Here is a 14,434-nt window from a genome sequence, read left to right on the forward strand (position 1 = left end):
CAGAAGAGTATTATGGCCAGGCATAAAGAAAGAGGAAGATTTTTTTATTTTGCATTTCAAGAATAGAAATTTCAACATTCAGGTCAAACTTTTATTATTACTGCCAGGCATAAGAAGTAACATACCAGAGGAGAAAGTTCATTTTTTATTTTTTGCATTTTGAGAATAAACATCGAACTTTTGATAATGAATCAAACTACTAGCGTCGGCGCATATACTGAAATTTCAACTTTATTCTCATAATTAACTTCAAAAATATGCCTGACCCTAATATTTTTTCAAGATTGATCACCTATCGTAGGGATCGTTTTAAACCTTAAAATTATTCAGGTGCTTGTGGAAAAAGCCCAGCATCAGCGACTTGAGAATCACTGCGGAAGATCAACGTTTTCAGTGCAAAAAAACCCAACAAAAAAAGTCATTTTCACAACATCCGTATTTGCTTATTATCCGTTTTCTAGGTTTGATTTTCCAACAATAAAACTTGCAAAAGCAGACATTTTCGTCAGCTGATTCTTAACTTTTGGATTGTCCTTGAGAGCACCAACAAAGACGCGTTTTCTAAACTAGACTGCTCGTTGAGATGGATCGCATATTCCGCTTGTTTTGGATAATGGGATGTGATGTAAAGTAAATGCAGCACGTAGTTAATAGGCTTCAACATGCAGAACCACAGGTATGGTACTGTCAAGTATCTTGAAAAAAATGTAATATATTGATTGTGAATATAATATATATGGTCGTTGGATTACTCTTGTATTGTATGAAGTTAATATGATGATAAATGCATATGTTGCATGCATGTGTTGTACATTTTACTTGGTGTGTAATGATGTTTGTATGGTGTAAAGTTTTCTGTTAAGGTAATTCCATTGGGTTTTGTCATATAATGACTCCCTTACTGTCCTGTGCTCTAGTATGTGAGTGTTGAGGATATCTATAGCATACAGTGTTCTTCCAGTTATGCACTTTGTCGGTGTTGGTATTCGAGGGAATTTGGGATCTTTGCACAGATGTATGAGAAAATGAAAACGGAATTTTTTTTTTTTTAATGTACAGTATGTTATTATAAAACTGGGAATGGAACTGGCTCAGATTTAGTATTGGTTGTTGGTGTTCTGTCATATGCTGCATTTACGGACTTTAAAAAATGCTCTTTTTAGAGGAAATGTAAGGAACAAGATTTGTTTTCCAGTCAGCGCCACCGTTCACCGTCATTGTGAGTAACCGTGCTGTCACTATGATGAACCTACACTGGAACGTTCGAACAAATATAAAAACGTTTCAAAACTCTCTTAAACTTGTTTTCTTTCACTTTCAAGTCTTTTTCTGTTGAATTATTTGACTTCAAGTCACATTCCAGTTTTATTAGCAATTATTTTACTTGAACTTCAACTTGTCAACCACTGTTGCAATTAAGAAGTTCAAAATCCACACAAACGTCAACATCAGTCGTCCCATTCGTCGTCATCTTCGTCCTCATCTCCACCTTCATCTTCACTTTCATCTGAAAGAGAGGACAGATATGAAGATGTGCGGGTCCTTTTGGTTCCACTCTTACTTTATGCTGGGTGTAATTAATGTTCAAATATTTACCAGAGGAATGAATGGCTTTACTCCTCTTCTGCATGACCATCATGAGAGCGCCAACGATGCCCTCATCTGACTCTGTTGTAGGTCCATCAGGACTGTCTATCACCTGTAACACACAACAGAATTTAAACATGAACATCTGCTACAAACGGCCAAACCAAATATTAATTGCAGCGTGTCAATCAAGACTGATCTGTTCTTATAATATATATAGCACATTTAAAATGCTTAAAGTTTGCTTTACATTTTTGAGCTTCTTCCCCAGTCGGATCTGATCCAGCAGAGCACCTCTGCCGGGTCCTTCTCCTCCGGATGCAGGGGCAGGTGGTGGCGGTGGTTTTGATTGGCTTCCAGGAAGAGGAGGAGGTGGGAAATGTGAAGAAATAGAGGTTTGGGGGAGTGGAGGGGGAGGAGGAGGAGGAGGCCCTCCGCCTCCTCTGCTGGGTGCAGGTGGAACAGGAGGAGGTGGGAAACCCATGGAGCGCTGCTGGCTAGGCGGCGGGGGAGGAGGCAGGTTGTGGGAGGAGATCGAAGGTGGGACATGAGAGGACTTTGGCGGTGAGGAGAAGTGAGAAGGTGCAGAGTGCGCTGGTGGCGGCGGAAGACCACCTCTGTTTGTTGCTGGAGGTGGGGGTGGCACTGCTCCTCGAGCAGGAGGCGGGTTGGAGGGCGGGTGCCCTCGAGGTGAATGGCCTGGGACGGGAGGCAGGGGGCCGGAGCGGCCTCGCGGAGGTGGAGGGGTTGGAGCAGAGGAGCCCGGCACAGGAGGCAGAGGCCCTTGTCTGCCAGGTGGAGGTGGTGGAGGTCCGCCAGCTATAATGCAACGGAAGGAAACATGCATATCGCAATTAAATTCAAGCTTTAGAAGATTAGCCTGTGTGGAGGAACAAAACGATGCAGTGCGAGTCTGACCTTGGTTCATCTCCCTTTTCACCGCCTCCATGCCTCCAGACTGCTCGATGACATTATAGATGAGCTGGGAGGTCTTTTCATCCTTCATCTCATCTTCACCGATTCCGGCTTTGGAGAGCAGCTTCCACAGATCAGGGTCAATGTTGTTGGGATCCCAGCCGACATGACTAACATGCCTGACAGGGAGGAAATCAAAAGAGACAGTTTCACAAACTCTGTCAAGCCCCATCCTCTCTAGATATTAACTAAACTTCACTGTGTGACATCAAGGCAACACATTCGTCGGCTGAAATGCTCACTTAAATCCACTGGGTGCCCCTATGTCTGCTTTGGAGAATTTGGGCCCCTTTTTCCCTTTCTTCTTATCCTTCTTCCCTTTGCTGATCAGAGATAAGGAAGCAGCAGGTGAAGGCGTGGAGCGGTAGCGGGAAGAATGGATGTCTGGGTTTTGGATGTCCACTGTGGTCATGTGAAGAGAACCAGGGCTGCCAGGTGATGCTTGGCGATACAGAGTACATGCAGTATGTCATTATTATTTCATTTCACGGATCATTGGCGGAGGGAAAGTTACAGTAGAAAAATGTTATGCACCTATTTCAGGGAGTCGAGGCAGGGAACCTCTATCTACAGCGACAGAAAAAAAGAGGAGAGAAATACTTTTACTCTTCTAGTTTACTCTTATATCATTAATGTCGGATAAATTCAATCATTTAGTCATGAAGTTCATTGCTATCTTACCACTCGGCGGCGGGGGGCGCTGTTTCCTATCTGTCAACAACAAGGAGGTGAGAGAAACCATTTTGAGACACATACACACCATAATAAAATATGTATTCACTTAAAAATACCTTTAAAACATTTACCTTGAATTTGGATGTAAGAAATTATTGATCAACTATAATTTGTCGATTTTTTAGCATCATCTATACTCTGATAATGTATTCCAGTTCCTGTTTAATGGAAGTATCAATAGTATTAAAGGATTTACTTGTAAAATATTTCAGTTTGGCAGAAAAAAAATCAACTTCATTTAAGTTGTTTCTTTCTAGGATCATATTGCAAACAAAATGTGCCCGATAACATATAAAAAATACGAAAATCGTAATGAATGCTTACATTAATTTATTGTTATTATTATGTGTTATTATTGGTATGTAATTCTACTCATTAAAGTGGTCGCTGTGATCTCACTGACCCTGGCGGTTGTGTCTCTGGTTGATCTTTTCCTCCACAGCATTCTGGAAGCCTTCTGCTTCCTGCTGCAGGGCAAAGTTCAGTCCGACTTGACAGTCCTGCGTCGCGTGAGGAGCGAACAAGGAATGTTTATCATGAACAGTGGGCTCCACTTTAAAAACGTGTGACCTACTGCTCGTTTTAACGGAAATAACTGCAGTGCATCAGATTATAAGGCGACAGTAACTCAGAGGGAGAGCTCAAACGAGGGCGTGCTTACGTCCGCAGCGAAGGTATGAAAGTAGGGCTGCGGAGAGGAGTAAACAAGCTGGTTGTAGATCTCCTGCTCCCAAACCTGCCTCCCTGTCTGTGGAGAAACATGGAAAACATTGCAGTCCTTCAATAATGCTCATGTAAGATGTGAGTAATCGGGTGCTGTAGTTTAATAACTAAACTTTAGTAACTCTCTCTCACACACACACACACACACACACACACACAGTGATTTGATTGACAGTCTAATATGGGCCTAAAAAGTCCAATGCAGCCTTTTCATTGGACTGAAATGGCAGACTGTATTACCTTCAAATCAAACATCCGTATGAAGTAGGAGCGCTGCGGGTTGTCTTTGATGAAGCACACCACTCCAGTGTGCTGCAAGCTCCACATGGATGGACTGTGAGGCAGCGCCATGAACAGCTGTGCTACTGCCGCGGCCATGGACTGATGAAACACACAGAGACACAACAAAAACATTCACAACAGTTCAGCGCTGATGGGGGAACCCTGATAGCGCTTTATTGCACTTCACATGCAATTATGCAGTTTTGTGGCGAGGATTCACTCCCCCCTTCGCTTTCATTTGTTAAGTTTAAGTGGCGTGGTGCTCTAAATTGCATCACCCGTCATGATATTCTGTCGTTAACCAGACGGACACGTCTGTTGGCATGCGTGGTATGCGTGTCTCAGTTCAAGAAAGTGTGGAACAAAGCAACTTCTGCTCTACTGTAAGACTACACAGTCTAATTCTGACACCAGGAAATGGTTCAGCTGTACCATTTCCTGTTACAGCTACCTCTTTTTCTTTTTGATGACCCAATGTCAGAAATTCATTTTAAACTGCTTTGGCATGAACATACAGTCGATTCTTAAACAGTTGCAATTTAAATGTACCTGCTTATATATAAAATGATAAAAAGTAAGGAAATAAACGATCACAAAGCAGCTGATGTCAAAGTCTCAGCGCAGCGTTCAACAGTCAACTGTGCTCATTTAAATTCAGGATATGATGTTTAACCACCAAGAGAGAGAGAGAGAGAGAGAGAGAGAGAGAGAGAGAGAGCGAGAGAGAGGTTTTGAGGGCTGAGACTATTTACCTTATTAAATAGCAACCAGAATAACCTGTATTATTTTGGATGCCTTAGTCTTTTCTCTTTTACAACAAACTCTTCCAGAACAAATACGGCAGGTTATTGTCCCCCATAGGCAATCCACCCCCCTCCCCTCCCCTCCCCTCCCCTCCCTCCCTCCCCGCCAGTCAGCTCAGAACTTACAGCACATCTTCTGCCCAGCAGCTCCTCCAACTGCTCATTCTCCTGCGAATTCAGCAGTGAGCTCCGGACGCTGTCCAGTTTAGCTTTAGATCCACGGCTCATGGTCCTCTAATATATCTCGCAGTTTATTTTTAATTCATGTCCCAGCATGTGAAAAGGCGTCCTCGCTGCGCTGTCAGAATACTGCGCGCTCCAGTCAAGGAAGTTTCTCGTCTGTGTTCTGCGCACACATCAGCTGAAAGCAGGAAACAGACAGCCGCACTTCTCGAACCCCCACTTTTCTTCTTTCTCTCAGACGCAGAGCACGAATGAATGTGCGATACTTCCATTTTCAGAGGGAGGCAGTGCGCTGTTGCGCTTCTCCCGCTGTGAGTGCATTCAATGTACAGCCACACGGGTGAACATCTTGACTTAAGATTGAAAAGCAACTCAAAACTTTTGTACAAATGAAAGACATGTTTTATTGACAGGTAGCAACATTCATATTAATTAAAAAATGCACAGGATGAATAACAAAGTCAAAATATCTTTTGGTCAAATTTGAAAGACAACAAAAAACGAAAGAGAAACGGACTCCATTTTAACTTAAAACCCACGAGTCCTTATTGCTCATACTCAACAGGTTCTGGCACTGCTAAAACACGCAGCATTTTTAACACAAACGTCTTCTCAGGTACAATTTTTAATTGGCCTTTGCTGAACATAGTAAGAATGAAAAAAATATTCTTTGGTTTTAAACATCATGTGACTTCCAGTCACAGTCAGTTTGACCTCCATGGGTATAGCAGCCGAACACAAATTGCTGTTGGATTATTTCTAAAAAATCTTCGACAACAGTCAAGTTTTTCTCAGAATATATTAATACAAATTTCACATTAGCAACATTAATTAAACTCCACGTAAAAGTCGTAAAAAAATTGTATTTTGGTAGATTGTCATGGTTAGTGTGGAGCTGCCATCTAAGCCTCGCTGATCAAATTCAGCTGAATCTGTGAAGTTCGTTGGAATTCGGACAACACCACGCCAGCATATTGTACAGTTCTAAATGTATCATGAAACAAAAACTGATGGATGGGTTAGGGTTAGCATGCAAAAGAAGGGAAATTATTGCCTTTCGACACTGAAATGTCTGTTCTGTAAAGTCTGAGATGGTGGGGAAGTAGATTGGAAGGATTTTGGCAGTGACTGAGTTATTCCAAGGAGCTGTACACATCCATACTCTAAAATGGGATTCCATTTGAGTCATGCTGTTCCCATTCTTCCTTTTGCATTTCTACACACGCCTCCAAACAACATGCTTACTGTGAGGTGTGACATAGGTTTCATCCAGTCAGAGCACATCGCTCTGCTTTGTCCTCCCCATATCATGTCAAAATGCTTTATTTTTGTTGTTGTTGTAGTAGGCGAAGGCTCTTCACATATCCTTCGTCTTGTGCAATAACACTTTCCTATTTGGCTTTGGATGGCATTCTGTTTGTTGTATCTCTGTTCCTTCACAACTGCTAGTGCCCGCCTCCACTCCGAGGTGCCCCAGTCACCCAGTCAATAATGATGAACGACAAACTCATGATCATGAAGATGACTCCCAGGCCAGCAAAGCAGGCGGCCTACCAGAGTGGAAGGGAATAAAAGGACATTTGTATCCACAACACTTTAAAAATACTTCAAATGTTTGATTCAAAAGTTGAATTTAAAGTATCCTTGATAGCTGAATGAACGGAGTTGTACCTGAATCTTGGGTCTGGACCGTAATGCCTCCTGGTCTTCAGGAACGATGCGGATGTAGAAGATTCCAGGTAGGATGAAGATGAGGCAGGGGGCAGTTGTGGCTCCTGAAGATGAAGGATGAGAACAGAGAAGAAGTGAGTTCATTTAATGTTGTACACAGTAGCCTAAGTGATGACACAGTTTTACCGGATGATATAATTCACACTGTAAACATTTGCAGCGAAGCCCAAACCGTCGTTGTTCCTGCGCAAACGTACCGATGAAACCAAAGATGTCGTGGATGCTGGGCACAAAGATGACCAGTACGTTGACCACAAAGATGAGGCAGAATGCAATGCCGATGTGTACGAACCAGTTGAACGGCTTTTCGGGTAACAAGATCTGGAGCAAGGCCCTGCGGATCTACAGAGGGGAGGAAGGAAAGACGTCATGCTCTTCTTTACAGAAAAAGATTCGCATCCGGATTTATATACAAAGCTATTCTAAAAGTAAACGCTGATCTTGTTTTACCACCTTGGTTACATTTAGAGTGTTATAGAACCGCTGTTGAGTAGCTGTTGCGTAATGCCGTGTGGAGGATAAGCTCCGATAGCCTGCGTGATATGCTAACGAGTGAGACCAGCGGTGCAACATACTTGAAAGTTTCAACTTACAGAAAAACATTCGGCAGCATCGTCTGCTTTCTCTACAGTAATTCCGTAATGAATGAGTATTTCAACAATTTGGGAAATTCCCTCATTTGCTTTCTTGGTGAGAGTTAGAGGAGAAGATGGATCCCACTCTCATATCTATCGGTTCAATATGAAGCTGGAGCCACCAGCTGTTTGTTTGTACCGATTACGGTAAACAAAATGAGTTTTAATTGAGCTCTCGCGGTTCTTGTAGATGGATCTTTTGACTTTTGGACAGAGCCAGGCTCTGGTTCCAGTCTTTATTCTAAGCTAACTGCCTCCTGGCTTCAGCTTCATATTGAATGGACAGACATAAGAGTGGTTTCAAGCTCCTCATCTAACTCTCTACAAGAAAGTGAAGAAAACATACCTTCTGAAATGTCTGGTCATCTTTAGTACCTACAGACCATTCTGAAGTTATATTCAGATAATGTTTTAAAAAAACATCTCTATACAGTTGACACACTATTTAAATAGAAACAGCCGGCTTTAGAAGTTACACAGCACTGAAAGAGATATGTAAATCTTGAATTATTCCCAAACATACATGCGTACTTTGGCAGCATCGGTTATGTTGTGTACAGGCTACATTAGCAACATTGTGGGCTTATGATGTTCAGTTTATAAATTCAAGATCTTCCGAGACAACATTGTCAGTAATGTATTTCGGAAAGCTAAAACTGTCAAATGTTATAAATTGGTCTCGGGCCTATCGAGCAATTAAGACTTGCATGCGGAGTACCACATGGCTCAAGTCTGGGTCCACTACCTTTAGGTCTCTACCACACTACCACTGGGGATCATCATTCATAATGATGATTTAAATTTTTTATTAAATTAGTACATTTAATCTTAAAGACTTATTAAGGTCAGACCTTTTCTTTAGAGAAACATGTCATTGCATTTGTTGTAAGAAGGATTCACCACAATGCAGCAAAGGCCTTTTATTACAGTATTTATATTCTGCACAACATGTAGTCACGTTTTTCTATGTTGATACATCAATCTTTACAAATTATTTTTAAGTCTCTTGATTAATCAATTCATGGTATATCAGCAAATTAAAAAGGCCAATAGAAAAACATGAAATATTCACAGAAATTGGAACCATTTGGGCTTTAATTCTTTGTTGAATTTTAAATTGTGGAAAGTGAAAGGAAATCATAACAAACGTCGTCATTATTCTTGTTGACAGATGTCTTACCGGGAAAAGAACCACGGGTACAGTCAGAGAGACGGCCACCAGCACAGCCACTCGCACACAGAGAACCAGCACATCCAGTGTGTCCACTCGGCTGTAGGTGTGTAACAGCTCTGCCCCCACGTTACCTACCCACAGAGAAACCCTTTACATCTCTCACGTGGTCTTTCCTCATTCACAACACTGGAAAATGCATATGGGCTCTTGGTACAAGTGACTCATTCATTTGAAAATCTTTCCACTCACAACTTTAGAACAAGGTGACCTTTGACTTGAGGAGTAAAGAGTGACTTACCATAAAAGGTCAGGTAACCAAAAAGAGCCGTTAGCAGGTACATGACGAACATGGCCAGGATAGAGATGTTGGCAACATTCTGCATACGTTTCTTGGTGGCACTGAGGTAAAGGCAAGCAGAACGATGACACTCATTTTACTTAAAACTTTTATCGCACAGCATTTTGTGAAATGCATGACGACGTTCTGACTTACTCTCGTAGCTCGGTGTAGATCGGTAGCACCTCTGGGTGGCAGACAAAAGCGAAGGCCAGAATTGGGATGGTGTACGCTGTCTAAAAGCCAAACATGCCAAAGGTCAGTGAGCAACCCACCAAACATGGCCTGAGGAACACGATCAAATGCTGGTTTTATACCCGCTGTTGATATAACACGCTCGAGTGCAGAACATGCGATAGTGAATCTGCGGCACTAAACCATGAAATAAATATACAGCTGGCCATACAGGAAACTAGACGCAGGTAGTGAAAATGTTTTTTTCTCTGACCTGTGAGTTGGCGGTGAATAGTTTGGCCTCACAGGAGTCGTCCGGCCCATTAACGGCAGTGTAGTTATGAGCAATGGTTAAGTTCTGCCCACTATCGTCCAGTGGACAGGGGATGTGGAATTTCTTGTAGATAACCTGGGAAGACACACCTATTGGTTAATTAAAGATGCATATTTGACGAAGGAACAGGTTGTGTTATTCTATGCGTCTTTGGCCGAAAAGTTTAGACTCACCGAGATTAGGAAAAAGACCATGCAGGATAAGGAGAACCCGCTGGTATAGCCCAAGTAACCTGCGATGCAATAACAATAAGATGATGCAGAAGGATTTATAGATTCTGGAAGTGATGGTACTTTCATTTCAGCACATGAAAGTAAAGGCAACAGAAGACGGGTAGTGGACACATGATGTAACATGGGAGAGTATGGGGAATTAAAGAAAGAAAGTAAAATGCGACGACAGAATGAAAAACATACCAAGGCGTTTCATGAGCGCTAGAGGAAGGATGACGAGAACACTAACAATCATGAGCAAGTAGTTTCCATTCATGAACCACTCGCTAAGAGACAAGCAGATGGAAAAAATTAAAATATGTTCATCGCCAAAGAAAAAAACTGAAACAATACATGAATCACTGTGTGAACAGCACTTTGACACTCACCCTGTGTCTTCGTGTTTACCGAGGAAAGCTATAATAACCAGGGGCAGCTCAGACTTGACGATGAAGAGGTAGCTGGACATTGCTAGAAGGAAGTGAAAACAGTCGCTCTTAGCACACGCTTTCATTTGTAGATATCAGACGTATGAATGAAAGGGAGGAAACAGCATGACGGTCATACCTCCAATGTTGTGTACTGTAATGATGCATCCGGACACTATTTTTCCCGGGGTACCAAAAGCCCGATACCCAAGCTGCTCATAAGCCCGGATGCCTGAAAAAAATATTATACATATACGAGTGTGATGAGTCATGAATGCAGGAACGACAATCTGGCTACGCTAGAGCTATGAATCAGGCCCGGTCCGACATGAACCCGCATAGTTTCTGTCCAAGCCCGACCCGAGCCCGAAACCACGGCGGTAGTTTCGGGCCAGAGTAAAAAAAAAAGAAGAATTTCCGCTGTAAAAAGAATAACATAAATACATATTTTATTAGGTTTAAGTCTTTTCAGTGTGGTAAAGCCCAAAAACTGTAATATCACAGATCGGCTTACCAACAACCCCGGCACTTTTCAGCAGGAGATGAATTGAATACGCAGACAGGATGGCAATGGAAACCAACAGCATTCTGACCAAAACAAGAGCAGAGATTTGGGAAATGTAATTCATGTTAAAAAAAAAGTAATCGCACGGCTGGTCTCACAAACGTTCTTCTTCTCAACTGTGCTCATTGTCTAAATAAATAATGACAGAAAGAAGGGAAAACTGCTCTGCAGAAACATCTTTAGAAACTCAACTTTAAAAAGCATTTCTTGTGATAGTACTTTTTCTCTTTTTTTCCCCACCACTGTGAGTTTGGCTTTGAGAAAGCAGCTCTCCAGCCAACCTCCTCCTCCTCCCCCCTGCCACATAGCACAGCACTGATCCAGGCAGGCGTGTCTTGGATCTGACGGCTACCGGCTATTTTTAACCACTCAAATCTGATTTCGGGAAGCTGCGTGTGTATGAGCTCTAATGTACATTCTGACCGATCCGGCTTCGTATGGCAGCTGTTGTGTGTGTGTGTGTGTGTGTACACAGTATTACACCTGCAGCTCACACAGGTAGACGGGCAGAAACAGAGCTCGTCCCCTTGTGGCCCTACTTCCAGCCTTATAAGGGCCCTCTTGACTATCTCTGTATCGACCAACACAAACGCAATCCTGATTCTGATGTTACTTGAATTCAAACATAAAGTCCTGATTATTTATAATCCATTCATAGGGCACTTTTCAAGCAAGTGGCACAAAGAGTTTTACATCGTTAGGAAGCTAAAAATACAAGCAGCAAACTTGTATACAACATAGTCGTAGATATAAAATAAGTAAAAAACAGAGGTTCGCTCAAAAAGTGAAAGCTATCTCAATATAAAAGAATCGTTATTAGTTTTTAACAGAAGCCATTAAGAAATGGCTCTTTAACAAAAGTAAGGACCAGCAAAAATGACTTAAAATTTAAAAAAGAACTACACTGTGTCAGTCTAAAACTTAAACACACGACAAACCTGCTTACTTCTTGTAACACCAAGGAGTGTGCACATTTGGCTTCACCAAAAATACGAAATGGAAATCACAAAAAGCTGAAATCGACACGCCATTGTCCTATATTACAACTTCAAATACTTTGTCGTGAGCAAATACATGCACCTATGTGGGTAGAAAAACATACACAAGCACACTGACAAATACAGCCGGGCACAACGTTTAGCCAGAAATGAGGACTGTGTTTGGTGTTGGCGTAGACTCACAGAAAAAGAATGATTCCAGTGTTGGACATTGCAAAAGCCAATCCCAGAATTCCACTGCCCATAATGGCGTTACTGAGGTTAAAGATGGACATGCCAAATGAAGTCTTTCCCTCGAACTGCAAGAGGACAACAGAGGACGTTACACATACAAACCAATTCACGATCAAGTCATCGAGAGCATCATTACTGTGTCTGATTTAACTGCAGCGAATCAGTCGGACGTTTTCTTTTAAAGCTGAGCAAAAGCACTCACATCTGTAAAGCGGGTTTCTTTCTTGACACCAGTTTTATGTGGGGGAAACTCCTCGTGTTCGGCCAACGCACCCAGCCCATCAAACCTACAATGGGACAAAAAGCATAGGTTGGAGGGAGCCACAAAGAAATACTGTAAAAATACACATTTAAAATATCTTAATTCCCAGAGCTGAGCTTCCAACACTTTTGCTGTGATGTATTGTACATGTATCAGTAATTGCTGTTGATTTGTGAGTCTTACCCATCTTCCCTGCTGTGTCCATTCATTTTGTGAAGCTCCATTCTGGTTGCTTGTGTTGTGGCTCGAGAGATCTACCTTTGCCGGACTGAAAGAATCCTCTTCAAACTGTCACCTGGCTGGAGGTAAATAGACATTCATAAACATACATACATAAACTACTTCAATATCACTGTGGTAGTTCACAGAAGACACTTGGGATGTAAGTCCATTTAAAGCTTGACATGAAAGGCTTTAAATAACAAATGTTGTCAGAGGACTTATGTTGCTCTAATCTGTTGTGGGCCACACAAAGCTGGCATGGACGGACTCTGGGAATGAGCGTGGGTCTGTGCAGCTGCCACAGGGTCACGTGATCCTTCACTTCTCTGTGGGTCAGACTGTCCTCAGGATTTTCACATCTGACCCTTAAGGACACACTCGCACCACATTGTGCCATTCCTCAAGAGTTTCAGACCAAAAAGTAGATTTTTTTCTATTATTATCCTACGCCCACCAATGAACAGGCCTGTGGCCGCACAGTAATTCCTACAGCTCGGTGGTTGACAGCAGTGGGCTGAGATAAACAAAGGGTTCCTGTGTCTACCCTGCTGTTTCGACTAAATACAGTAGCCTTGTCCCTGCTGGCCTCAGGTCAAGTTTGGTGAGCAGAACTTTCTTTAGTTGCATACCAGACAACTTTCCCATGCTCCACGACCAATGCACTCGACCGGCAAATGTCAGGAACATTCTGACGTTTAATATTCACAACAGGCCAGTTTTGATTGATTTATTACCACTCGGCAAATTTTACAAATGGGACGTGCTTTGCATTCTCAGGTAGGGAAACCTGGTTAACTAGCCTATCCAGTTAATTCCTAGAAAGGCTCTAAACAGCCCTCGTGGGCAACACAGGGGAAACAGTAAAACAGTGTAAAAAAATGAACAGTAAAAAAGTGCTCCTGCACTTAACATCTATCTGAACAACGATCTTTCCCCAAACAACCTCACAGTTACATCATGCCCTTTACAAAGTGTTGTGTACATATAATCTAAATATGACAATAATGTAGATAATACTCTTGTCAATAACTTCAGTTCAACACAGCTGGTATTACTGTAGCGTTGTGTACACATGGCTTCTGTCTGATGCAAGAGCAGCTCACTGTTGAGTTAGCCTTTCCCTTCTCTTCCTCAACATCCAACACACACACACACACACACACACACACACACACACACACACACACACATCTTTTAGCAACTTACCCTCGTGGTCAAGAACAAGGCTAGTTTTCTTTTCTGATTATTGACAGAATACGTCCTTTTGCAAGTTAACTCAATTTCCCGACTCTCCCAATGTTTATGTACAGCTTTGTTCTTAGGTGTCTCTCCAAAGCTCCTTGGTAGTGAAGAGAGAGTGAGAGATTAGAGGCGGGAGGAGTGAGCGGGAAATAGGAACACCCATATTTAACCCTTTGTTTAACCCCGCGGATGGTACCTCTTTGTTAAGAGCATTGACAGCTACTCATTGACAGTTTGCATCCTGCTGGAAGTCACAGTGAATGGTAAATAGCTTAGCTCTCAATGAGACTCCTCGTGAGCAAACTGCTCCAGTGGTCTCAGTCTGGAGAAGGCACCCTTCAAACCTGAGACCGCTGGAGCAGTTTGCTCACGAGGAGTGGGGCCACAATACCTGTTGACAGGTGCAGAAGTCTCGTTGGGAGTTACAGAAATCGCTTGATTTCAGTGATTGCCTCAAAAGGTTGTGCAACAAAATATTAATATATACCGTCATTTTTGTCCAGGCCATTTTCATGAGTCTGTTTTTTTAAATGATTCTGTTGAACCACAATTCAAAAGCAATGTCTGATTTTCATTCGTTCATTTTCAGTACATTTTT

General features: G+C 42.3%; 2 protein-coding genes across 3 annotated transcripts; both read right to left on the reverse strand.

Moving 5' to 3' along the window:
* Positions 1–132: 132 nt before the first annotated feature.
* Positions 133–5,434, reverse strand: wasb (WASP actin nucleation promoting factor b). Of its 2 annotated transcripts, none has more exons than XM_079273812.1 (11): positions 5,232–5,434; positions 4,261–4,401; positions 3,959–4,045; positions 3,701–3,797; positions 3,244–3,273; positions 3,097–3,129; positions 2,805–2,964; positions 2,506–2,681; positions 1,838–2,406; positions 1,597–1,699; positions 133–1,507 (listed from the first exon to the last, which is right to left on the reverse strand). In XM_079273812.1, the coding sequence occupies exons 1-11, from the start codon at positions 5,331–5,333 to the stop codon at positions 1,449–1,451; spliced, it is 1,557 nt and encodes a 518-aa protein (XP_079129938.1). In that variant the 5' UTR covers positions 5,334–5,434; the 3' UTR covers positions 133–1,448. The 2 variants fall into 2 exon arrangements, with proteins under 2 accessions (XP_079129938.1, XP_079129937.1); XM_079273811.1 differs by having other exon boundaries at positions 2,805–3,003.
* Positions 5,435–5,667: 233 nt separating this feature from the next.
* On the reverse strand, positions 5,668–13,937 carry LOC306781317 (sodium-coupled neutral amino acid transporter 3-like). The gene is made up of 16 exons (XM_079274117.1): positions 13,801–13,937; positions 12,556–12,671; positions 12,313–12,397; positions 12,060–12,175; positions 10,828–10,901; positions 10,453–10,545; positions 10,275–10,356; positions 10,090–10,172; positions 9,847–9,905; positions 9,614–9,748; positions 9,322–9,401; positions 9,127–9,227; positions 8,835–8,959; positions 7,217–7,361; positions 6,960–7,063; positions 5,668–6,838 (listed from the first exon to the last, which is right to left on the reverse strand). The coding sequence occupies exons 2-16, from the start codon at positions 12,594–12,596 to the stop codon at positions 6,734–6,736; spliced, it is 1,428 nt and encodes a 475-aa protein (XP_079130243.1). The 5' UTR covers positions 12,597–12,671; positions 13,801–13,937; the 3' UTR covers positions 5,668–6,733.
* Positions 13,938–14,434: the final 497 nt, after the last annotated feature.

This window comes from Melanostigma gelatinosum (genome assembly GCF_949748355.1).
Source record: "Melanostigma gelatinosum genome assembly, chromosome: 8".
Lineage (NCBI taxonomy): Eukaryota > Metazoa > Chordata > Actinopteri > Perciformes > Zoarcidae > Melanostigma > Melanostigma gelatinosum.